This window comes from Cupressus sempervirens, chromosome 9 (genome assembly GCF_028749045.1).
Source record: "Cupressus sempervirens isolate cs-2001-9-10 chromosome 9, ASM2874904v1, whole genome shotgun sequence".
Lineage (NCBI taxonomy): Eukaryota > Viridiplantae > Streptophyta > Pinopsida > Cupressales > Cupressaceae > Cupressus > Cupressus sempervirens.
This window is the reverse complement of record NC_143126.1, coordinates 529,807,179-529,833,378: the sequence shown is the minus strand read 5'-3', so window position 1 is coordinate 529,833,378 and position 26,200 is coordinate 529,807,179. Positions and strand designations below refer to the sequence as shown.

Sequence of the window (26,200 nt, the reverse complement as noted above, 5' to 3'; positions counted from 1 at the left end):
TTTAAGCAAAATTTTGTTATGGAATTAGTGGACACAGGACATCATATTCTGGAAAGCTACTGATGTATTTTGGGCCAAGTCTGTATTTAGTAATGGTGAATATCCAGGCATCGCCATGGTGCATTCTTGCTGCATGTTTAGTCAAGATACTGAAACATTTGTTGGGAAAAAAACAATTTCATGTGAGTAGATTCAGAGGCTTCAAATAAAAATGGATTACTTGTTGATAAGTTTCAATGTTTTAGTGATGTTTAATTGTTTATCAGGATCAAATCATGGTTGTAGATTCTATTATATGTATGGAAAATGCAATGTGTTTGATCTTTTCAGAAGTAGGATCTTTATCTTGTAATTATTTATTCACTGATAAATCATGAAGGAGAAAAGGTTGCAGTGTCAGGTTGGTTGGCAGATAAATCATGAGCAAGGATCACCTCTAGCTGCAAGATGAAAACTCTCATTTTGATTATATTTCTCATTAGGGACGGTTTATAGCTTTAAAGCTCTTGGTTATGCAATTGATATCATTTATGTAGTTCTGAAGATTCCATCCTTGATGGAATTTTTCTTATACCCTTTGGTAATAAGTTAATAATTTAAGAATCAACTTCCAGTTGTAAAAAATTATAGTCAACAAACTGGGCTATTTTAATTCCTCTAATCAAACCAATGTTTCCACTTCATCGGTTTATTTAACATTAAGAGAAAAACTGCCACCCGTTACAAATTTTGTTTTTATAGTTTGAACTCTGATCCTGTGCCAGCTGGCCCAGGGTTGTGCCTGCTGCTGCATCAAAATTCAGCTTAAGATGGCCTTCATGAGGTTGAGACTAGATTTGCCTCAAGCTTACACTTGCCTTTTATATTCTATTCCCTTTGCCCCATCAACTGGGAATATCTATCTATTGTTATTACGAATTTTAAAGCTGTTTAAGTAAGTAAAATTGTTTTTCATGTGCTTGAAAAGTGACACATAGGATTTTTCATGAGACAATAACTTTTTGACTGTGGCTTTGATTAGGGTAAGAGCATAAGGGTTAGCATAATAATTTATGCTGTATCAATGGAGCTAGTCCAAAGCACAAGATCATATTATTGTTCCCATCATATACTATTGGACCTTTTCTTGTTCTTGTATTCAATAGCTTGACTTCATTGTGGGAGATCAACATCAATCTTTGAAGTTGTTGGTAATTGTAACTTGTAAGTAATGTATGCTCTAAGATCAAGACTACCAATTTCTTAACAGAAAGCTAAATTATTAATGAAGATATGTATGCTTCTGAGCAGAGAGTATGTGCTAACAGGCCCGGAATCTGCTGCTAAATATTATGATGTTTGGAAGTGGAGTAGATTGTTTGGAAATGAAGAGATGGGTTTATGTGGTCAATGAGTTTGACTCAAAAACTATATAGTTGAATCTTGATAGCAATATCACGCTTGACTTGCTGTGGAAGATATGTCCTACTTGTCAATTGATGGTCTCAAATGGGCTCTTTAATGAATGTTTCGTAAGGCACAGCACTTGTGGAGGTTTTGCTAATGGGTTAGAAAACAAGTGGGCTTAACCTTGGAGGAAACTCTATAGCTAAGCACGCTTGAGTTGGAGTGGTACTGAGATGGGTGACCTCCCAGTAAGATGCTAAGTGTTTCTATTCATTTTCCTGAGAGATGGGTTCTTGTGAACCTCTTCTCATGAAACATGGGTCAATGTATTTTACTCTAAGACTACATGATTGAATCCTGACAGCAATATCACAATTTGACTCGCTGTGGAAGATATCTTCTATTTATCAAGTGAAGAGTATGTTCAAACCTAAATTGCTGAAGGTGAGGAATAAGTCAGATAGCTTAATAAGAAAATAAATTTCAAGCCTAGGATACTCCAGCACATTATGGCTATTGCACTGCATCTAGTATACTAAGTTATTAACAAAAGGCTAGCTTTTTTTGGTTACAGAATTGTAGATGCATGCTTCTGAGGTGTTAATGTCTGGTAAACATTGCTGGATTTTGCTCCTAAAAGTGACTAAAATCTGCTTTCTAAAACTTAGATCTTAATACATTTGTACATTATGTATATTTGAAACAAAGATTACAACTAAGATTTTGTAAATCAAATCCTCAAAATTGAATCCTCAAAATTGAATCTTTTCTGATATGGAATTAATCAGAGGGTATATAATGAAAAATATTTGTCTTGGGAATGTATGGAATTCAGCTGAGCCTTGGATGTTGCAATAAATTCTGGGCACTGCACTTGGTCCAATAAATCTGTCTCTGAGAAATGAACTGAATAGATGCTTTGCTCCCATAAAAGCCCAACCCTGAGGGTTAAAGTTCCATCCTTGAAACTTCTATCCAATCTTTAAAGTCACCATTTTCCATTTGGTATTTTTTCTGAATTTGTTACTTTGATATCCTTATGTACTAACGGTGCAATCTTGCGAGAAATTTTTTATTGTCTTATCATTTTTGGACTTAAATGTTGGAATATACATCTTGTCTTTTGTTTTTGTTCATTTAAATTAACTGGTTGCCTTTCATCACCTTTGATCTAATCTCTGAGCCTAGGGTTGCATAATATGTTCTGTATCTTATCACTCTAAAGGTTGTAATTTGCAAGCTAAGCTTAAATAGACAATAGAAACTATGTTCAATTGGTTAGACTGGTGGTTTTGTTTAGAAAGACAGTACAGTGCAAAGGGAAACTCCACAAACATTAGCTTGGCCAAAAAGAAGGGTTCATTCTAGAAATTAAATGTATGAGTCAGGAGGGTTCTCTAGAGACAATTGGAGCAAGGAAATAAAAACATAGTTACACCGCCCTGGGGGACGGGGGGACGGTGGAATAGGGGGACAAGTTTTCGGGACGGGGGGACAGAGAGGCCTTAATTTGGGGACGGTGGGGGGGATGGTGGCGGGGGATAGGAGAGGGGGTATATATTAATGCATATGGTAGTTAAAATGCTAGATATGAAAAAATGTATTGCAATATAAGATATAAAGATGTAAAAGAGTAAATACTTGAACATTGCATTAAATTGGAACATCGAACATTAAACATAAATAGTCAAATATCCAAATAGTCAACATTGGGATGTCCCCCACCCCTGGTGGAGGTGGCGAAATCTAGTGGCACCGCTGGGGATGGGGGGACGAAGTCCCCAAGTCCTCGATGAGTTGAATTCTCCGGGATGTGGGGCAAGGTGGGGGGGGGGGACGTGTCCCCGTGTTACTATGAATACAAATAAAGAGTGTTCTAGCTTTGTAATTTGCCCCTAGATCTTGGCTCATATTGCAAGTTTAAATAAAATTTGGAACTCTTCTTTTTCACATGAATTAGCTACTTGCTTTCACCGATGCTATCAATGATTATTGATAAAAATAAACCTCCTTATGTCACAATCATGCTTGTAATTATCAAAGTTATTGGTTTGGGTTTGGTGGTTTGGGGTATGGCAATATTTTTGTATATGTTTGTCCAAAATCTATATAGAATCCAAAAACATAAAAAACAAAAGTTAGTCTCAAATACCAAATAGAATGTATTTAGTAAACAAAACCATCATTAAATAAAAAATTATTGTTTTGATGATAATTGGATAACATGATTCGGGATAGGTATTATACATGGTGAAAAGGGAAGTAATGCAAAGGGTTAGACTACTTTTCAAACTCGCACATCTTGAAGGATGTTAGAAGTCCCAATTTCAGTTCAAAACCCTAGGTAGATAATGTTTCAAACACCATGTACCTAGGAATACAATGTTTGAGACATCATGTTCCTACTTGTTTTGACCCAAGTTTGGCCCTGAGCTATGCTAAGATTTTAGTGGGAAATTAGATCTCGTGGTTGATCCAATATTTTTTTAAAATCTTGGAATGATGGTTGAAGTATTCGATACACTCATGATGAATTGGAAGCAAGCTTTTCAAGAGATCAAATAATCAAGCATTCGAGATTTGCACTCTAGTGGTAGTTGGACTGAAACCTAATTCTTGGGCTCAATCGCTAATAGGATTGACATGTTTATCAATGAGATGAGTGATATGTGATGGCATCTCGTCAAAAGAAGATTTAATAAATATATTATAATATTAAATATAAATTAATAAATATATAATATAATTACAATATAAATAAATAATAATAGTAAAATAATAATATAATGTAATGTATTGTTAATATAATTGTATAATACATTACTAATAGAATAATATAATATATCAGGAATGAAAAATTTGTATAATTGACATAATAATAATATAATTAAAATATTAAAGAATAATAAAATTAAAATATAAAATTAGACGATAACATATTTAAACTTATTTTTTAAAGTGTCAAAAAAGTGTCAAAAGGCATGAAAGGAAAAGTCGTGACTCCCTCAAACATGAGATATAAAAAGGTAGAATATAATTTCATTTGGGAGGGGAGAGAAAGGAAGAAAAGAGCATATGAGTTAATAAAGGCTAAGGAGCTAAATATGAAATCTTGTAACTCTTCTATGATCAAGTTATGTCTCTTCAAAAAATGTATGAGTTGTAAAAAAGTTGTACCCATTGCATAGGGCAAACATGATGAAGAGGTTTAACTCTTCTCCACATTGAAAGATATTAAGGGATGATGTTTCATTTGAGGACAAGGAAAGGAGAGAAATTTGGGGAAAAATATATGACTCTCAAAGGCAACGATGAAAAGTGGTTTCTTTTCTAATATAAGGCGGTGACCTTTTTGATAAAGTGTAAAGGAAATTTCATTCCTAGCCAAAGAGAGGGGAGCAAGATTATTTTGAAGAATAATAGAAAAGGCAATGATAATCTCAAATGGGGAGATCATAGTGGTATTAGAGCATGATCCCGTCATCTCATAGGGTAGGAATATACATACAATAGTTATTTACTATAAAAGATTAATGTAGAAAACATTTTGGAGCAAAATTGGAGAATTTGAGAAAAGATGCAAGTCAAAACTAGAGCAAAGATTAAGACTATCTTATTGAGCATCATGAACTTAAGGTATTCTTAGTCAATGTCAAGACTTAAGGACATTCTTAGTGAGTGCCAAACTAGATTGTGACATTTTTAGTGAGTGCCAAGATCCAAAATATTCTTACTTTGTGTCAAACTAGATCTAGGTGTTCTTAGTGAGTGCCAAGATCCAAGATATTCTCAGTGAGTGCCAAGATCTTGGACTTTCTTAGTTATTGTCAAATCATATCTAGACATTCTTAGTGAGTGCCAAGTTCCAAGGCATTCTTAGTGAATGCCAAACCAGATCATGGGGTTCTTAGTGAGTGTTGCGATCCCAAGACTCGAGGACATTCTTAGTGAGTGACAAATTAGATTGTGACATTTTTAGTGAGTGCCAAGATCCAAGATATTCTTAGTGAGTGTCAAACTAGATCAGGGTGTTCTTAGTGAATGCCAAGATCCAAGACATTCTTAGTGAATGCCAAGATCTAGGACATTCTTAGTCAATGTCAAGATTCAATGACATTCTTAGTGAGTGCCAAACTAGACTGTGATATTTTTAGTGAGTGTCAAGATCCAAGATATTCTTAGTGAGTGTCAAACTAGATCAAGGTGTTCTTAGTGAGTACCAAGATCCAAGACATTCTTAGTGAGTGCCAAGATCTAGGACATTCTTAGTCAATGTCAAGACTCAAGAACATTCTTAGTGAGTGCCAAACTAGATTGTGACATTTTTAGTGAGCGCCAAGATTCAAGATATAAGATATTCTTAGTGAGTGTCAAATCAGATCAAGGTCTTCGTAGTATGTGTCAAGATCCAAGACATTCTTAGTGTGTGCCAAGATCTAGGACATTCTTAGTAGTGTAAAATCAGATCTAGGTATTCTTAGTGAGTGCCAAGATCTAGGACATTCTTAGTGAATGTCAAACCCAATCATGGAGTTCTTAGTAAGTGCTGCAATCCCAGGCATTCTTAGTGAGTATCAAGATCAAGGGAATTGTTAGTGAATACTAAGAGACAAGGACATACTTAGAGAGTTCAAATAATTAAAGGCATTCTTAGTGAGTGCCAAATCAGATCAAGGTGTTCTTAGTGAGTGCCAAGATCTAGGACATTCTTAGTGAGTGTCAAATCAGATCTAGGTGTTCTTAGTGAGTGCCGAGATCGAAGACATTCTTAGTGAATGCCGAATTGGATCAAGGAGTTCTTAGTGAGTGTTGACATCCCAAATATTCGAAGTGAGGGTCAAGATCAAGGGAATTATTAGTGAGTATCAAGTGACAAGGACATTCTCAGTGAGTTTAAAAAACCAAAGACATTCTTAGTGAGTGTTGAGATTGAGGACATTTTGTGACTGTCAAGTTTGGGTCAAGAGCATTCCTAGCAAGTGTTGAAACTAAGAGGATATTCTTAGTGAGTGTTGTAATTCCTAGAAACGAATTAATACAAAGACTCTTTATCCCTTAAGATTTACACTTCTAGGAGCTTAGTTACTTGGGTTTGTTGTTTTGCCCCCAGAACCTTGCCTGGGTACAAACCAGTTTGAAATATTGCAAAAGGTTCAGCCCATGTTCGAACAAGGTTTGATTTCTCGAGGTTGGTTCAAATCCATTGTCCAAGAATTCGGACCCAGGCGAATTTCAGCTGCCTAGAACGAATTTGGTGCAAACTCAGGCGAATTTCCAGCGACGGACGACTTTCAAGGCATTTTTTATAACAAATTTGATATTGTTTTGAGTTCTACAGCCCTAAAAAGTGAATGTAAATAGGTTATTTTGGCTTCTAACATCATTTGTGGTGTGCAAATAGGTGATTTTGTGAGCAAATAGGTGATTGAGCAAAAGTAAGTTTGTTCTATACTCATTGATTTAATAATATAGAAGAAACTTTAATATATATTCTCCTTGTTCTATAACACTCAAAATATTTCATATCCAACATATAGATATGAGATCATAAGAACTATTAAACAAAATATTTTATAAGATCATGAATGTACTTTAAGTGGTACACACTTACCACTAAGGGCATTGGTACCTAACATCCCTACCTCCTAACGTGTGCGAGTACTTTGACTTTTGGCTGGTTGTTCCCTTAATCTTTGTTCGATGGGTTATCCCTTGAAGAATGTTAATGTGTCCCCTTTTTAATGTTACATTTAACTATGTGGCGGTTTGTAGACTTCAGTATACTGAAGTCAACCAGGATAAACGTGAGATGAAGGGATAATTATAACTATGTCGCCTTATGTAACATGATTATCTTCAATCTTGGCCTTGTACTTGAATAACACCTTGTTCTATCTACCAATGTGGGGCCTTGATGACAATTTGACACAGGTAAATCTCCTATTTAATTGTCCTTCCTTCAACATATATCCTTTGACTTTAGGTCAATGCAAAATGGTTGTATATTATCTTATTTCCTGCGACTATATATATTAGTTTGCGGTTATACTAATTACCCCTGTGTCTTCCTTACATGCAACTCACGACATGTAGCTTCCTTGGAGTTCAATGCTATAACTATCGATGCTTTCCTTTTCTAATTTCAAAGCATTCCAACTGCCATAGTTTTCAAATTCACTTGGCTTTGACCATCATAGTGTATTATATTTCACGGCATTCACTATTTCCATAGTTTCTATAACTATAGATTTACATATGACACCAATAGCCTCCTTGAAACAATATGATGCCTTCCCATTTGATGGCAGACTATTGCAAATTTGAACTTGGGATTGATATGCCTTGAAGTCTATCACTACTTAAAGAAAGGCACCATAATAACTTTGACCCCTTTATAGAAAGAGCATTGCCATTGAAAATATAAATCTGGTCGTTGAATTGATTGCAATTAAGTGGGTCTACACCGCCACCGCTGTGTCATTGCACTTGAATGAATATCGCAGAGGATGATGGACTGCTAAAATAGGCCTTTATACTTCTCTCTCACTGTTATCACAGTAGGAGGTCTCGTGGGACTATATTGCTTAATATCTGCATTGACTATGATGTATATCTCCAAAAATATATCCATTTTTTTCTGTCATATACTTCGTATAGTGTGAAGACAAGGTCTTCATTCATCTTTACTATATCGTTGTTCCTTTATAAATTGACTTGCTGTGTAGATTCACACTGATTGGAAATGATTCAACATATGATTGTCCTTTCAATCGACAACTCAATCGACAACACTTTGGTATCTACAATGCTAGTGAGAATCATAAACCGCTAGTCCTCCTTTTCTTCCATCTGTTGCTTGCATGCGATTTCTCTCAATCTGTTTGTTTTATTTGTAGTTTGGCTCTGATACCATGTTGATTTTCATGAATCATTGTAAATGTACTAAGCATTGCCAATATGTGGTATACGTTTTCTAAGTCACAAGGTTCAAATTCAAATTCGAGTTCGGTAACCATAAAATTTGGATGAAATTCGACAAGCATAAAAATTCGAAAAATGTTCGACATTAAATTTGTTGATAAGTAGGAGATGATTTCCACAGCTAGTCAAATTGTGATGTGAATATCAGGATTTAACTGTGTGATTTTTGAGTCAAACTCGATGACCCATGTTTCATGAGTAGTGATTCAACATGAATCCATCTCTCATGAAAATAAATGGAACACTTAGCACTCATTGGATCTAGGTGATGCTCACAGGGGTGAAGCACCGGGACTTCCCGGGAGGTCACCCATCCCAGTACTACTCCAGCCTGAGCGCGCTTAACTACAGAGTTTCCTCCATAGTTAAACCCAAAGCTTGCAACCCCATTTGCAAAACCTTCACCAAGTGTTGTGCCTTATGAACCATTCATTAGAAAGCCCCTTAAGCTCATCAATTGATAAGTAGGAGATGATTTCCACAGCTAGTCAAATTGTGATGTGAATATCAGGATTTAACTGTGTGATTTTTGAGTCAAACTCGATGACCCATGTTTCATGAGTAGTGATTCAACATGAATCCATCTCTCATGAAAATAAATGGAACACTTAGCACTCATTGGATCTAGGTGATGCTCACAGGGGTGAAGCACCGGGACTTCCCGGGAGGTCACTCATCCCAGTACTACTCCAGCCTGAGCGCGCTTAACTACAGAGTTTCCTCCATAGTTAAACCCAAAGCTTGCAACCCCATTTGCAAAACCTTCACCAAGTGTTGTGCCTTATGAACCATTCATTAGAAAGCCCCTTAAGCTCATCAATTGATAAGTAGGAGATGATTTCCACAGCTAGTCAAATTGTGATGTGAATATCAGGATTTAACTGTGTGATTTTTGAGTCAAACTCGATGACCCATGTTTCATGAGTAGTGATTCAACATGAATCCATCTCTCATGAAAATAAATGGAACACTTAGCACTCATTGGATCTAGGTGATGCTCACAGGGGTGAAGCACCGGGACTTCCCGGGAGGTCACCCATCCCAGTACTACTCCAGCCTGAGCGCGCTTAACTACAGAGTTTCCTCCATAGTTAAACCCAAAGCTTGCAACCCCATTTGCAAAACCTTCACCAAGTGTTGTGCCTTATGAACCATTCATTTGCAAAACCTTCACCAAGTGTTGCAAGCTTTGGGTTTAACTATGGAGGAAACTCTGTAGTTAAGCGCGCTCAGGCTGGAGTAGTACTGGGATGGGTGACCTCCCGGGAAGTCCCGGTGCTTCACCCCTGTGAGCATCACCTAGATCCAATGAGTGCTAAGTGTTCCATTTATTTTCATGAGAGATGGATTCATGTTGAATCACTACTCATGAAACATGGGTCATCGAGTTTGACTCAAAAATCACACAGTTAAATCCTGATATTCACATCACAATTTGACTAGCTGTGGAAATCATCTCCTACTTATCAATTGATGAGCTTAAGGGGCTTTCTAATGAATGGTTCATAAGGCACAACACTTGGTGAAGGTTTTGCAAATGGGGTTGCAAGCTTTGGGTTTAACTATGGAGGAAACTCTGTAGTTAAGCGCGCTCAGGCTGGAGTAGTACTGGGATGGGTGACCTCCCGGGAAGTCCCGGTGCTTCACCCCTGTGAGCATCACCTAGATCCAATGAGTGCTAAGTGTTCCATTTATTTTCATGAGAGATGGATTCATGTTGAATCACTACTCATGAAACATGGGTCATCGAGTTTGACTCAAAAATCACACAGTTAAATCCTGATATTCACATCACAATTAAATTTGTTGTGTGTGTGTGGATATATATATATATTAACATTGTTAAATAGCTTTAAAATCATTATTAAAACATTGACAGATTAATAAAATATAAATTTTATTTTAAGTTTTATGATTAAATTTTTATTAATATATTTTAATATGAAACATAAAATTTATAACAATTTAATATTCTTAAAAAATAATAAAAACCAAAAACATTATAATATGTATAAATGATATGGTAAAAAAACCTAAATATCACAAACCCAAAACTATATAATAATATTAATATTAAACATAAAATAAATTATAATCATCCGACATGACAGAAAGAAACAAAGTGTTCTCGCAACATGATAGACATGCGACTTAGCCCCTATCTTGCCTTTGTCAAACGATCAATTGTCATGAATTTTTCCACGTCAGACGATCAACAATGGTATTTCAAATAGACAATTAACAATGGTATTTCCATGTCGGATGTTAACAATGTTTCCTCTCCTCGTCTTTGCTCCTGTTGCGCAACTCAGCTCCTTTACATTGAAGTCGGGCTGCATTGAAGTTGATCAAAAAATACCCGTAAAATGATATTTCAAGCCCCTAAACACTGTTTTAAATTTTTTGACTTGATGAAAAATCCCATCCTTTTCCGTATGAGCACAGTTCGAATTTCAACGAATTTTATGGAAATATCTGAAGTTCTCCCAACTCTGAATTTCATGCTTGAAATTCGGCGAACTTTGTGACAGTGCGTTTTACAAATGGCAGCGTCCTCTTTTCTTTGTATAAGGAATAAACCAAGAGAAGAGACATGTCCTCTCATTGGACATGTCTATTCATCAATACGATTAATATAATGGCAAACTTAATTATAGGTGTGTGTGTATTTTCTGTTTGATCTCACAGGTTTATCCTACTCAAGCTACCAAAATATCAACTAAAATATATATTACTCTCAAAGGCAACAATGAAAAGTGGTCTCTATTCTAATGTAAGGTGGTGACCTTTTCATTAAAGTATAAAGGAAATTTCATTCCAAGCCAAAGAGGGGAGCAATAACATTTTGAATAATAAAAGAAAAGAAAATGGTGATCTCAAATGGCACATTACATACTGTGCTAGACATTAACACCATGCTCATTATTGTGAATTATGTTCTTGAAACACTCTATTTTGAAGATGACCTTGGTATTGGTGTTCTCTTGTCCTAACCATTGCTCAAGTTTTTGAAAGTCATGTGAAAGCTTTTGCATCTGCACATGAGGAATTTTTAAGGTCTCATCTTCATCATGAGAAGAGTGGGAAGAGTTATTCTCAACAATAGGAGGATTGTTGTCAATACGTGTGTTTGTCTCATCAAGATTATGAGGAAAGAAAGAGGACTAGGGATTAATAGAACTGTAAGATTATGACTTCTTTTATATAGAATTCTATAAGTAGGACTCAATGTGATAGCACTCGTGCACAAGAAAAGGAAAGGTAAATAGATCTAATGGAAAAATGAACTTTGAAAGAAATGCAAACACTCATCAATTAAGCACAATTGCACATGTAAGGTCTCATCTTCATCATGAGAAGAGTGGGAAGAGTTATTCTCAGCAATAGGAGGATTGTTGTCAGTACGTGTGTTTGTCTCATCAAGATTATGAGGAAAGAAAGAGGACTAGGGATTAATAGAACTGTAAGATTATGACTTCTTTTATATAGAATTCTATAGGTAGGACTCAATGTGATAGCACTTGTGCACAAGAAAAGGAAGGGTAAATAGATCTAATGGAAAAATGAACTTTGAAAGAGATGCAAACACTCATCAACTAAGCACAATTGCACTTTTAATGAAAAACGCATCCAACCATCAAATCAAACAAGAATATACAATACATAACGGAGTTCTCACACCAAAAATCATAATGGGAATGTCATAAGGGAAGTAATTCAAAGGGGTAGTCTGCTCCTCAAATTTACACACTCAGAAGGAAAATGTCCCAACAGGCTCAAGTTGGACCTAAGTGCCGAAAGAGACATTGGCCCTTTGAAATTTGGTAACATTAATAGTTCTGGATCGAATCAAAAGTCAGGACTTTCTCGTTTCCTTGTAAAAAATCGCGTTGGAATTTTATGCCTCCTGAAAAAGCTTAGTATTCACTAGCATATTCTGAAGGAAAATAAAATTTCGTTAATTTTGGTGGGTTGTTCCTCATTTATATATCTTATTTTTAATTTTAAGGACACATCTTCTGTGAGCAATTAGTTGGTTTTGTTTATATTATTCCTACACAATGTTACTACTCATAAACGTTGTGGCAGTTTTGAGTTCTTTTTGGTTTGTGGTCCCATCCTATTTTAAGCTAGTTCTGATGATCAGCAACAGTATTGTCCATGCTTTCAATTTTATGTTCAGGTCATCAGTAAGTGATAAGTGATGTGAATTGGGAATCTCAACTCCTATGCAACCCATAAGTCATACCCAATAAAATAAAAGTTTAAATACATGTCCAAGATATATAATTTTGTACAACAGCATTGTATTCCGATTCAAATGACATTATCCATATTAACATTTGAGTTTGTCCATCAATGCTTTTGCCATGTGGCAGTACCATTCTGTTCACCATAATATTTTATAGCAGGTCAATTCTTGTGGCTGTGACTATTGATCTTATTATCAAATATTGATGCAAGTTTCTTGTAACATGGTTAGAAATTGTGGAGGATCATTCTTGAGAGTTGTTTGCTCTGGGATTTTATGGCCTGTTTGAGTTCATGGAAATAAAGCCATTCATTCTTTTGTAAGGTTGTGGAAAGTTAAAATGTACACTGTTGCATTTTAAATGTTCTTACCTCTCATGGAATATTAGCAATCTCATGGAATATTAGCAGAAAACATCACATTTTTGCACATGCATTAATTGCTTTTTAGATCCTTAAAGTTTACAAAATGTTTTGGTGTTTGTGCAGGCCCAGGCTGAAATCTCAAAATTAACAGAAGAAAAATCTTCTGCTTTTCAGAAAAAGCAGAAACTGGAACAGGAATTGGTACGTTCAGCAAAATTGGGTTGATTTAAGAATGATACAAGAAATCTTTCGGAATCTCTTTTCTTTGTTAATTTAATTTTTATTCCAATCTAGAGACATATTAGACTGCTTGAAGTAATTTATCATGTCTGGGGCTATGTGTGCCAATGTTGATTTGTAGAATGTCTTGGAACATGTAGAATGCATTTGGTTTGAAGCTTTTTAGACTCGACCATTTTGGGAAAAAATGCAAGAATTAATTCTTTTCAGCAAATATTTGCCTTTTTGTTTTATCAAGAAATTTTTGATTTCAGGTATTCAACATCAGTTGCTTTAGAAGCACTGCAAGGCTGACAACACTTGACAGCAAAAGCACCTGCTTTATTTTTGGAAAATTTGCATTTCGCAACAGAATAAGCTTAAGATGTCTGCAATCTTATCATTGTTTTACGCAAATCCAATATTGAGCAACCACTCTGCCATCTCTGAGCTTCTGTGCATATTCAACACTCCAGTCACAAGAGCTTTAAGAGGCCTGCTGCTTTTGAATACAGCAGTCACATGCTCACTATCTTCCTTAGGTCCTTCAATAGATAGCCCAGTCAAAATAGGTGTCTCCATTGGAACAATGAACAACCTTCTCCTCGGCCTTATGCTCCATGGAGTTGCGAGGAATTTTTGCGGGACGAATAAAAACAAAATGGAAACTTTTATATATATATAGAGAAGTTACAAAAATATATCTCATAACACAATGGTAAACCATTATCCACAGACATTTTAGAACTTCAGTAGATAGCAAATTAACAAAATTCAAATACTTCCATTATAAAAATAGGGTGTACATATAGGAAAAATGCCCCAAGGCTCCAGGTTTCATGCATGAAATGACATAAAGAGAAGTCCAACTAAAATACTAAACAGTAAACAACATCGAAGTCAAACTCCATAATCAGCTGTCCATAAACCACTCATTGTAGGTCTAGGAATCTAAAACCAAATCATCATTAGAGTCAACCTTTGAGTCATTCGTAGCCTGAGCGTATTCCTCATATAACGGAATCCCAAGTAATCATGGAGCCGTGCCATCCCTCTCCATCTGCGTAGCATCCTTGGGATTGAGATCCCAATGTAGGTTTGGAGTCTGATGATTTTCAATGCTTTGCCAATCCTGTAGCTGCAATACATAGTGAACAACCATTAAATGCTCCAATTGTTTAGAGGTAAGATTGTTCCTCTTGATCCATTGGATGAAGCTTAAATGTGGACCAATTCCTCTTTACAAAGAGGAACTGACAACCTGTGAAAGAAGACAATTGGCAAGTATTCTCAGGTCAGCTGTTTCCTACTATGCCATGTACTCCATCCAATAGGGTATGTTTGAACTAATGTAGCTCTATCCGTCCTTGCCTCTGATCTACCAAAGGTTGGACCATGAAGATTGGTGAATGCAGGCCATTGACCCTGACGAGATAATAATAAGAGATCTACTTTACTATTTGATATTTAAATTGAAAACTTGAGATCTCAGTTTGACACTCGCCTCCTCATCAGCAGATGTATGCAGTCTCTAGGTCCCCATGCATACTATTTTGGAGTGACAACATACGCTACCATGTGAAGTGGGTTGCTCATAATGCTCTACTGTTGCATCACAATGGGGCCAAGATGCTCATCAATTTACCCATTACCCTCAAGAAGGTGGTCAATGTAAATCCCAAACAAGTAGGAGATAAGGGGCATCCCTACTTCACCCCAGTGGTACTATTGATGAATTGGAGAAACCAACGGGAGTCCTAAGATGACCTAGGACCTCTTCATACAATCTCATACTAACGATCAGGAGAAAACTCAAGATGTTGATATCACAGTGCCTATGAAAACGTACCCGCTGAGAAGTTGTGCCGCAAAAAGAGCCTATCTCTATAAGCCCTTAGGGTAAGAGACCAAAAAAACCACATCGTCCACAAAAAGCAAGATATGAAGGCACCCATTACCCTCCAGATCTCTGTAAACCCTTAGGGTAAGAGACCAAAAGAACCACCTCATCCACAAAAAGCAAGATACGGACCAACACTTATTGAAGAAGGTGCTCATGAAGAAACTCTTCTAACTCATCAATGCAAATCCCAAACAAATTAGGAGATAATGGCCACCTTTGCTTCACCCCAATGGCGTTTCTGATGAAGTTGGAGAAATCAGTGAGGGTCTTAAGATCATTCATAACCTCTTTGTACAATGTCATAATGGCGGTTAGGTGAAGTGTCGAGATGCGGATATCATAGTCTTTGAAAAAGGGCCCACTGAGGAATTGTGTCAAAGGCTTTGTGGTACTCAACAAAGCAGCAATAAATCTTTGAGGAGCAAGAACAGGCCTCTATAGTAGTGCGGATGGTCAAGATGTGATCCATATTTTGATAGTCCTGCTTGAAACCTGCCCATTCTTTGGCCCTAATATGTTACTGATCGAGCTTCCTAGGAAGGAGAATATTAAGAAATGTGGCATAGAGCTTTGAGAAATTATGGCTGACCATAATAGTTGTATAATTGCAGGGGTTGCAAGTAGGGCCTACCTTGTGTAAACAGTGATTAATATGAATAATATGAGGGTCGGAAACCTAAGCAGACGATCTGATTGAAGAGCTTTGATATATCAGAACATAGGATGGTGGCACCATGCTTGAAAGCCATCCTCATCTGTGGCCCCGCTGATATTCATTTTTCTGATGGCCTCCAAAAGGAACCTGCCAACATTTGATTCACCCTTCTCTTTTGCTTACAAATTAAACAAATCAGCAACATTTGTTTGTCTTCTAGTCTTCTTTCCCTCTTTCTTTAGTAGAAGTGGGAATGGGTGTTTGTGTGGGTGTGCTACTCAAAGGCACACCAGCTTGTACATTCTGTAGTTCTGTAGTTTTAATGCCTCCCCCCTTCATGTGCAATCTAGTTGTCTGAAGTTTTTGTTCTTGTGTTAAATTTTTTTGCAAACTTTGACCCCCTGACCCCTAACCCTAAAAAATAGCAATAGATCCTAGTATAGCTACCAAATTAGTATTGTTGCACAAATGGTGCTCCTATTCCCTTCTACCCTTTGTTTTGTTTTCTTATCCTTGTCTAATGAGAGGTTTCTTGGAGTTGAATGAGCCTTTTGCAAACATTTTTAGGGCATGAGAAGGGCACTCAAATGGCTTAGAGATAGTTTCCCTGATATGCCCGCATTAGTTGAAGTTGAAAACCCCGCTATGGCTGCCCTAGTACTAGGTCTTTTTCTCTAAGCATTTGAGATTTTTGCATTTCCACATCCATGCTATCACTAGTCCCTCCTCTCTCACCGCTTCTCATGATTATACAATGTAATATAGTGCTGCAAGTTAAAAAAACATATTTCACTCAAAATGTCTTCCCTATGTGTCAAAGATTAAAATAAACAAATGGAAAATGAAAAACATGCATGGAATGAAGCACATAGGATGTGGGCACCGTGCTTGAAATCCTCTGCCTGAAAGACACCCTTGTCTGCAGCCTTGCTGATATTCATATTTCTGATGGCCTTCAAAGGAACCAGCGAGTAAATGATTCAGCATTCTCTTTTTCTTGCAAATTAAAAAAAATCAGCAGCATTTGTTTGTCTTCTAGTCTTCATTCCCTTTCCTTTACTGGAAGTGGGAGTGGGTGTTAGTGTGCTACTCAAAGGCACACCAGCTTGTACATTCTCTAATTCTGTAGTTTTAATGCCTCCCCTATGTGCAATCTAGTTGCCTCAAGCTTTTGTTCTTCTGTTATTTTTTTGCAAACTTTGACCCCTTGATCACCAATCTCCAAAAGATGGCAATAGACCCTAGTGTAGCTACCAAAATAGTGTTTGTTGCACAAATGGCACTCCTATTCCCTACTGCCCTCCATTTCTTTTTCTTATCCTTGTCTATGTTAAAGTTGTAGCTTCAGTCGGATCGATTCGATCTGATATACATTATTGTTATTGGTAAGCATCATTTCCTATATATACTTATCCATGTTAAAAAAAAAATTTTGAAAAAAAAAAAAAATATTACACATTATTATTATTCATGTAAATATAATATTATTTAAATGATGATTACATCATAGAGACATGTCTCCTCTCATATTTCTATGAGATCCAAATCTGCATTTGGACATCATCAATAACAATGATTATGATTCTACATTTGCAGAAATGATCCATATTACTCAACATGGTACCAGAGCCTAGTTGCAGATGTAAAACGAGTGCAGATTTAAAATAAGAATTGACTTCAAAGTACTGAGCCTGCACATGTTAGAATCTATGGAATCAGTTCTGATCATATGAATGCATGGTATTAGTTTGTGATTTATATCCTTTCTAGCGGCCAGTTATTTGAAAGCAGCGATAGACAAATGATACACATCACTCAGCATATGCAGATATAATACTCAAAACAAATAACATGGAACAAGACCACGAAGTCAACGGCAAGGAGTAATGTTACAGAGAAGCCTGATAACCTTTATTTGAATGCTGAATGTAGCGAGTGGACTCTACAGGCTGAAACAATATATACAATGCTGAAGTGGTAGTTGAACTTACCATATCATCCTATTGTAGACTATGTGCTGTCATGATATTTGGAACAAATAAGGCAATGTTAAAACTTGCAAATATGCGATTATATACATGGATGGTCAAAAGAAGAAGACAACATGCCACGAAGGTTACCATGTCATTTGATAGCGTGGAAGGTTGAAGTGAGATAGGTGCTATTGAGCATTCAGAAAGACATCTTTTTATTTGAATATGTGTAAGAAATGATGGCAAAACGATGAATCAAAAGACAAATAAACTATTCAAAGGCATCTATGGAGTTACGGCAATAAAGTTTATAAGCTAATCATTAAAAACAAGGTTCCAGTGATAGATATATTTGGAGATACATATGCAGTCAAAGCATTCATTAGAAATGTAATTCAACGACATAGGAGAAGAGAATAGACACTTGAAGGATCATGACGACTTGTAGTGTTGGAGAGTGAGGGTAGCCATATCAATACCCAGTCAACATTGATTATAGATATACCATTGGGGTGTTCAAACGTGTTTGAACAGCATATTTTCGGTGTTGAAGGAAATCACGATAAAGGAGCAGAGACATATTTGTAAAAACCAGTGCCACAACATATATAGGTCCACGTCAGAAATGAAGGAAGGTTGTGTAATTACAACATTGAAGATTGGTTCGTTAAGGTTAAAATCATTAACTTTGTAATTCAAATAGCATATAGTAATTTACCTACAAGTTATATTTAGGAGCGGCGGGCCACATTGTTTTTATATACCTAAAGGCGTGCCTTTTGAAAATGAAAAGTCATGACTTGTATGGGATGAAGGCATAAATAAAAGCTAATGAAGAAAAGAAAATTCACATTTCCATTGGGCGAAATTAACTTGCCACACCACCAAAGTACCAACCATATGAACGGTGTATAAATATATTATATGGTTAATAACACCTATGAGTTCAGTAAAGGTATGTTGAAAGATAACATATAAGGTATGCCTTACTCTCATTTCTTACTTTTATGCAATAGATGTTTAATATGTAAATGAGAGTAGGTTTATATTTCATGGAAACCAATATCATCTCTTAGGAGAGAACAATTAGGTCCAAGTAGTATTATAATATCTAATATTATTATAAGAATATGATTGAGATCAAAAGTTGGATTTGTTTTTATATTATAGACCTTACTTTGTGAATTATTTTAAATCTAATATAGTCAACAACTAATTAATTAAGAATGTTGATGAGGACTTTGGTATAAGTATGTGCTAGATAGGGAGCGTGCACAAGGGGAGGATTAAAATGCTCATGGTGGGGTAATATGAGAACTCCACGTAGATCGTGTCCAAACTCCAAATTTACATCAAATCATATGGCAGGAAGGATGATGACGTAGCAAAGGAGCGATTTGAAGGTCATGAGATGAAAAATAACTACTAGTCAAGATGGAAGTGTAGAAACGATAGGTTGATAAATGTGTGGAGGAGGAAATGATAAAGTGATAAATGGTTTAATTTGGAAGAAAATAAAATTAGCAAACCAAGGGATATGAATTAAAACCCATTACATTTCTTTCTATAATTTTAGAAGAAATCTTTTGGAGGGCATTATTGTTTGACTGAATGAGATAAGTTTTCTCTTTTGAGTACAATTTTAGTATCATGTTTTGTAATAACAATAAATCTTTCTTATATTTTATATATGTCCTATGTGCCTTGATCATTTCCTCCGAGAATGTTATTACAAGAAAAAGAGGGAGGTTGATATTTTAGGTAACCTTGAAAGAGAGGGAAAAGACTGAGGATGTTATTTAGTTAATCTTCAGTGATCTCGGTCTTATTGATTAAGAGGGAGTAAACAATGTTGAGATGGATTTCTCCAGTAATCAATAAATTGCCATTGTCAAGAAGACCGTGATTCATACATTGTGATTCACACAATGAAGTCTTTAAATTCATTTGAACCATCTACGAGTCTCTCCTTGATGATTGAAACTTGACGTATGAGTTGTAGAGTCATTCATGTGGCACAATCATACTTAATCAAGATATTGGCATATTATGGACGAGTTTGATAAAATGGAAGGACATGTTCACCTCTATTGTTAAACTAAATAAATGTTGGGACAAAAAGAGCAATTTGGAACTTAGAAAGGAGCTGTCATATTTGATGCAACATTGTTCAAACAATATAAGAATGAGTGGAAATTTAACATTGTGGGGGGAAGAATAGTCAATGTTCCATTCCCACTCAAATCTTATTTAGAGGGGAGATGTTCCATTCCCAAATAATCTAAAACTACAATTTTTGAATCTTCTTGTGCAATATAAGTAATTTTTTTTTTAAGTCTTTTACATTTATCTACTCTTTGTAGTCTCTCTCTTATTTATAATTCTATACATACGATAAGGGTTATTTGCTTTGATATTTTCCTTTATGTTTGAGGACATTCTTACAAGAAATGAAGGTTGTTACTTTACGTATGCTACCAAATATTGTGCATACTCAATCTAATGATAGTAGCCCCAAAGACCTTGATGATCAAGGTGGATAAATTGAGGCTCCTTGAAAATAACATCCTCGATGATTGAGATTATGAGTATCCTTCTACATTAAGAGGGAGTATGACACTTATTCAAATTCTTCAAAGGCAATGCAGGAGCCTAGAAGATTGATACTTAGACGGAGTCTAGAAATACATGTGTGTGATTGCATGGTTTGATGGGCCTACTCTTGAGTGCATCATGAGGAAGTATTGACTTATCACTAGAAAATTAGAGGATTAGTATCAGATTCAGAGTAATTTTGACAAGCATCCTGGGGAGAAGAGAAACTCTAAGGGAGTAACTAGAGGACTTGACTTTCCAAGAGCATTGTTTAGAGGGAGAATTTTGAGGTGCAATCCTTTGTAAACAATATCTTCTCTATAAGGAGAAGTTCGAAGTTAAATTCCTTGTAATGCATTTTTTCCGTGAGAGAGAAATGTGGTGAAAGCCTTTGTACCACCCTCTAACTAGGTTCATGGTGGTTACTATTTCACATATTATACGTAACGAAAGGTGACGATTTTTCATTGACACATAAACAGAAGGTAACCATTGTAAGGTGATGATCTTATAAATGGTAGACTTGTTATCATGACAAACTTCATTAAATTATTGTCCTAGAGTGTTGGAAGTCATCATAACGAACAAACAGAACACAACCATTGTAAGGTGGCGACCTTATAAATGGTAGACCTGTTATCATGGTTCCTTCGGCCGGATTTTATCGGACACCATGATAACCAACTTGTCATGGTTCTTTGGGGGGATCTTGTCAAACACCATGACATAGTTACTATTATAGACCACACTTAAGGTGATGTTTAAGCTTATATTAAAGTTATGGAATTTAGTTCAATTGTGTGTTTTAAAAGGTGAGATGATATCTCTTCATAAACTTGAGAGCATAATGTTTTCTATATCAACCCTCCCTAAGAGGGAGTGTTAAAGTTGTAGCTTCAGTCGAATTGATTCAATCTGATATACATTATTGTTATTGGTAATCATCATTTCCTATATATACTTGTCCATGTTAATAATCACAAGAGTATACTGTTGAGTAACATGGATTGTTTCTGCAAATGTAGAATCATAGCTATTGCTATTGATGATGTCCAAATGCAGATTTGGATCTCATATAAATATGAGAGGAGACATGTCTCTATGGTGTAATCATCATTTAAATAATATTATATTAACATGAATAATAATAATGTGTATATATATGGATCGTTTCTACAAATGTAGAATCATAGCCATTGTTATTGATGATGTCCAAACGTAGATTTGGATCTCATAGACATATGAGAGGAGACATGTCTCTATGGTGTAATCATCATTTAAATAATATTATATTAACATGAATAATATATATATATATATATATATATATATATATATATATGAGATCCAAATCTGCATTTGGACATCATCAATAACAATGGCTATTCTACATTTGCAGAAATGATCCATGTTACTCAACAGTATACTCTTGTGGCACAGTGTATGAGAGGTTTGTAGGGATTGAATGGCCCTTGTCCAAATATTTTGAGGGCATGCGAAGGGCACTTAAATGGGTTAGACGTTGCTGCCCCAGCTACATCCACATTAGTTGAAGTTGAAGATCCCCCTATGGCTGCTCTAGTACCATGTCTTTTTCTTTGATCATTTGAGACTTTGGCATTTCCACATCCATGCTATCACTAGTCCCCTCACTTCCAATGCTTCTCATGATTATAGTGCTGCAAGTTAAAAAAAAGTATTTCGCTCAATGCCCTCCCTGTGTGCACAAAATTGAAATAAACAAATAGAAATTAAGAAACATGCATGGAGTGAAGAAAATTTGATGGTAAAACCTCCTCTTGCAACTCCAAAATAAAAAATGTTTTTTCACAATCTGCTGCTGTTCTAAGTTCTTCTTGGCATGTATGGTAAAGTGAGTAAGTTTCCACCTCTTGTGGTCTTTTGTCTCAATTATGTCACTAATATATTTTAATGCGTTTTAAAACCCACTTAGGGCGGCCTAAGTGGAAAAAACAAATTAAATAAAAACTTCTTTCCACTGGGGAGGGCATTCTGTCATGGGGACAGTTGAGAGATGGCTAAGCCATCCCCTGCATGGAATGCTGTCCCCAAGTCACCTATTGGCATGAAAATTCCATTCCTGTAACGTCTTGATATTGCAAAAAAAGAAACAAGAGCGGAAAACAATCCCGTTGCTGTATCATTGTTCCATCCCTGGGACAGGTGTGGGAAAAGATGGCTAGGAACACACCCCCTTGGAGCATAGTTGCCCTGGACCCATGCTTGTGGCAGGTTTCTCTACCATAGTGGATTCAGACACAACACCCAAATCTTTTCTCTCCTAACAACTTAATCATGTTTTGAAAAATCCTTGGAAGTACAAGTAAAGGAACACTGCCAAAACTAGATGTAACATCTTCAACCAAAGACTTTGGTTTGTAGGTTTTTCAATACACGTGAGTGTATCTTTAGATAGACAAACTTCATCAAATATGGCATTTATCCAATTGATGATGCCCTTTATAATGCACTTATGCTTACAAGGTAAACTCTTTTGAATGTCTGAATTGTTTCCCAACCGTTGCTCTCCATTCAATGAAATTCGCTGAAGTATGGGACTTGGCTGTCACACAGTAAGTCCACGAATCTCTACAGAAATAATAAATGAAACATAAAATGCACCTCTATTGATGCAGGAGCATTTTGGGCAAATAATCAATAATCATAAGATTTGCTAGGCTTTTAAGAACAAATGACCATCCTTGTTCACATCTTAAGTATGATCATGTAAAACATGAGAATTACAAGTTACATGAACATTTTTGTTGTGATTGCCCCAGTGCTTCATATTCTTGAAGCAAGTATTCTCATCATGCTCTGCTCGTCATGGCAGGTGCATACTTTCTTCTTGTTCTTGTTGATTTTGTTGTCACTCTTGTAACCACCATCCCTGGAACTTCCACTGTTCCCATTTTTTTTTGTCTATATTGCACATGTTTGTATTGGTTCTTTGGAATTCTAATTCACCTTTTCTTTGGTTATATGAACCCAACCCATTGACTGCAACTGAGTCCAACTTGGTGAAATTTTGTTGCTGCACAACTAGCGAGGAGTACAAACCTGCAAAAGACTGTCATTCCTCTTAACTGGCCCTAGCATTGAAGAACTGGGGAATTACATTGTATGATGCTTGTAATATGTTAATGATGATCTCAATGATCCATTTTATATTCCTTATTGCATTTTAATTAACATTGAAGATCCTGTAAAGAAGTTTAAGAACACAAACATTCCTGAAAACTTGACTATTATGACTAAAAAATTTAGCTTTTGAGATTCATTCCCCTTAACCTCTTGATCCTCAACAGATAAATCTAAACCATTAAAAATGGTGAGAAGTCATTTGATTGTCTGAGATGTTACTCCTAAAGCACAATCTGCTCATTGGACTGCTCTTCTGATGCGGTACATGATACTACATTGGAACTGGAAACTGGAGAAATCACATTAGTATGCAAAAAAAGGGCTAAAAGACCCTAGGCTACATGATAGCCAACCCATATAATTTTGAGAATTTGCAAAATCTCAATTCATTTTTACATTATCAATCAAAGATTGCCATTTGGCACCTCAATCGTCAACTATTGCCAGTGGCCTAAACAAACAACCTTTTCCACTGGTAAACTGACAAGCAAACCGACACGTAACCAACAAATAGCTGTGGCCTAACCAGCACCAGAAGATAAGCAAGGACAAAATAAGGGATTGAGCCTCTGACTCCCCTGGGCCAGTCCATTTTGCATTCAACGTGCTATCGAGTTGGTTGTGCATGTGTGGACATGCTATGAAGTGTGTACTGAGCTTATATCAGAAAAGGATCCTGTTTTAGTTTTCCACAGAATTTTAAAGTGCAATCAGATCTAAGATATGCCACACTTGCGCAGACGTTTGATTAGAAACTCCACTTTATCCTCTACCGACAAAATCTGCCTGGTAGAGTCACAATTAATGATATGTCAAAAATTTTCAGTTGTCTCCAAACTCCATGATATCACGTGAGACAATACAATCACTGTATAAGTGAACAATAATAAAACTCCACAAGGCAGAAAGAGGAACACTTATGAGTGGTAAGAAACACCAAAAGAAGATAATCCCAATATTTTATGCGAATGAGATAAAATGCCAAATGGTTAATGAGATTGGGCATGGGGATTGTCACAGCTTCTTGATAATCAGATCGAGGAGACAAACGTGACATGTTAATCTAGGGGGTATGGCATAGGAGTTGGCCTCTAGTTATTCAGATCAAGTATACAAACTTGTCATGTTAAACCAGGGCGTATGTTTTTGGTTTCCCAGATTTGCATATTCCTAATAATTGCTGTGCTACACATTTTTGCTATTTGCTTTAGGTGTGTAGTGTGCATTCACTCTTAAGTAAATTAATTCTTAATAATGATAAGTAAATTCAATGGCTCCATACAACATTTAGAACATTTGGTGATTATAAGAAGTTCTAGGTGGTAAGATTATTAATATTCATAATGATTGAATTAATTTGAATTTGCTATGAGTTGAAATTGGATTATTTTTTCCTTCCAAATTGTTTTTGTGGGACACTTGGTGTCTATTTTTGTTGAATGATTTTGATGATGTTAAACTTGTTTTTTGAGCTGAAGATCTCCCAATTTGTTTGTTTTCTAGAATGGGAAAAGATGGATTTTGTGTGCAGCATGTTGTTTTTGATTATTTTATATAATTTCCTTTTTGTTTATTTGCAGGCACTTTTAAAGAAGAGTGATCACGGAAGAGCTAGATTGGGCTTCTCATTTTTATTTGTTTGCTTTATTGGACTCGTGGGTATTATTTTGGGGTACTACTTCCATTCGTGAATTTGAGTAAATGGTTCCAAAATATAATGGTTTAAATCCATAAAGGTTGAGATTGACAAAATTTGTGAGAAGCATGCAAAGAAGCATCTTGATTGCCATGGAAAAATCATGGCTGCAGGTATTTGTGTTTTCAAACACTGCTTTGCCCACAATCAGGAACGTTTGAGGTCTACTTGTTTCTCTGGCAATCTCGTGGGTCTGTCATTTTTTGATTGGATAAAAGAAATATGGACTTTGTGTTTTGAAATGTCAGGCATAAGACAGTTTCCTCTCTAGGAGTTAATCTTGACTTGACATCAAATTGTGATTTATAGTGTAGCGTTGGTTCGACACCTTTATAATAGGGAGTTCCCGTTATGTAATCTCAATTGATTCTTTTACAAGACATGTTGAAGTTTCTTCAAGTGTTAATTACTGTAACATTGTTTTATTATATGTATTTGTATGAATTGGTAATACACCCACCAAAGCTTCCTAACTGTTTTGGACTTGGCTATTACGGAGGTACCTTGCTTCTTGTTTGCCTTATTCTATTGACGGGAGACGAAATGCCATTTAAGGAGTTAATTAAGACATGGCATCAAATTGTGTTTTCTAGTGAAGTAAGATTATATACCTGTGTCAGGGAGTTTATACCAATTTATTATTCAATTGTTCTTGTGCAAAGGTTGCTAAAATTTCTATATGGACTGTTGTATAAATTGGTATCTAGCCAATTAAATTTGGAACTTGCCTGGACCTAGACTTTTAATTCTTATTTTTGTGGCCCATTAGTTAGTCTCGTTTTATTAAACATTTGATTCCAAAAGATGAAATGCTTTTTAAGGAGTAAGAAAGACGTGGCTTTAAATTGTTTTTTTTCATTATGTAATCTGGAGTAGTTGTTTCACAAAGCTTGCCAAATTTTCTACAAGTTGACATTTATTCATGAAGTGTGTTTTATATTTATTTGTATGAATTGGTATCTGTAAATTCAGGATTTTAAACTGAAATGGACTTGGGCTTTTGGTATCTT

At 35.9% G+C, this 26,200-nt stretch overlaps 1 protein-coding gene across 2 annotated transcripts in view; it reads left to right on the top strand.

The window, feature by feature from the left end:
- LOC149539678 (vesicle-associated protein 1-2-like) overlaps positions 1 to 25,681 on the top strand; it is a 31,059-nt gene extending 5,378 nt beyond the window's left edge. For both annotated transcript variants that reach the window (XM_089800900.1, XM_089800901.1), the window contains exons 8-9: positions 13,108 to 13,185; positions 25,075 to 25,681. In XM_089800900.1, the coding sequence (XP_089657026.1) occupies positions 13,108 to 13,185; positions 25,075 to 25,185 (189 nt within the window). In that variant the 3' untranslated portion in view covers positions 25,186 to 25,681. The remainder of the gene's footprint in view (positions 1 to 13,107; positions 13,186 to 25,074) is intronic.
- Positions 25,682 to 26,200: the final 519 nt, after the last annotated feature.